The 1,172-nt window shown below is 62.4% G+C and overlaps 1 protein-coding gene across 1 annotated transcript in view; it reads right to left on the bottom strand.

Moving 5' to 3' along the window:
- Positions 1 to 1,172, bottom strand: part of NECTIN4 (nectin cell adhesion molecule 4) — a 54,714-nt gene that overhangs the window by 18,849 nt on the left and 34,693 nt on the right. Inside the window, exon 5 of the mRNA XM_029913492.1 lies at positions 839 to 990. Coding sequence (XP_029769352.1) covers positions 839 to 990 — 152 coding nt within the window. The remainder of the gene's footprint in view (positions 1 to 838; positions 991 to 1,172) is intronic.

The raw sequence follows: 1,172 nt of genomic DNA on the forward strand, positions 1-1,172 counted from the left end.
GGATGGGCGGATGGATGAGTGGACAGATGGACGGATGGGTGGATGGATGGGTGGGTGGACAGATGGATAGATGGATGGATGGGCGGATGGATGAGTGGACAGATGGATGGATGGGCGGATGGATGAGTGGACAGATGGACAGATGGATGGATGGGTGGATGGATGGGTGGGTGGACAGATGGACACCTGAACACCTGATGTTTAGTTATCAGCCCCAGCTAGTGCTAGATCTGAAGATCCAATCTGCTTCTGTAAGGCTACGGATTCCCTACCCTGCTCCCTGCAGCACAGCGCCCCCTAGCAGCACTCAGCACTCCCTGCTCTATCACCATCCCTGCCTCGTGCGGCACTGGGCTCTCCAGGGAGGGCTCCCTGCACAGGTGCTGACCCAGCCAAGCCCTGACGCTCTGCCAGACTCCGGAGGCCCCGACACTGAGCAGCGCTGGGCCCTAGAGCAATTGCTGGGCAGAGGGGACGAGACGGGCAGATTCCCCCAGGAGAGCTCAGACCCTGGTGAGGGGAAGGTGCCCGAACCCAATGGGGCTGGATTTGGACCCACATGCAGAGGGCCCAGGGCGAGCCCAGGGCCAGCGCTCTGACTGCACCAGCAATGGGTGGGCAGGGTAACCCACAGCCCCCAGTCCGGCTGCTGGCTCCAGGATGGGACTGAGAGCGCCCCCATGTGCTGACACTGGGCATCACAGGCGGGGAGCTGGAGAGCCCCAGGGAGTGTCTGCATCCAGCAGCCCTATTCTACCCATCAGAGCCAAGCCCCCTCTATCACCTTATCAACCCCACCACAAGGGGGCGCTGCCACCCTGCCTGCCCCAGACTCTACCTTTTATGCTGATGCTGGCCCGAACCTCCTTGGCCGCAAACCTGTTGGCGACCTGGCAGATGTAGACGCCTGTGTCGTCGGGGGTGAGGGGTTTCTGGAAGAGGAGGGTGGCCCCCTTGACCTTCACTCCTTCGGGCATGGGGCCGTTGAGCCTGGGGAGCAGAGGGGCAGAGTCAGTGGGGGGAGCTAAGGGGGGAGGGCAAGGGGTTGAACAGGCAGGGAGCAGCGATCCCATCCGCTTTAACCAGGGTCTGTGCAGCAGCTGTTCCCAGCTGCCATCCCTGCCCTAGAGCAGGGATCTGCACTGGGGGGGGGGGTTTCCAATGGAAGGAGG

Source organism: Terrapene carolina, unplaced genomic scaffold (genome assembly GCF_002925995.2).
Source record: "Terrapene carolina triunguis isolate 2854851 unplaced genomic scaffold, T_m_triunguis-2.0 Scaffold675, whole genome shotgun sequence".
Taxonomy (NCBI): Eukaryota; Metazoa; Chordata; order Testudines; family Emydidae; genus Terrapene; species Terrapene triunguis.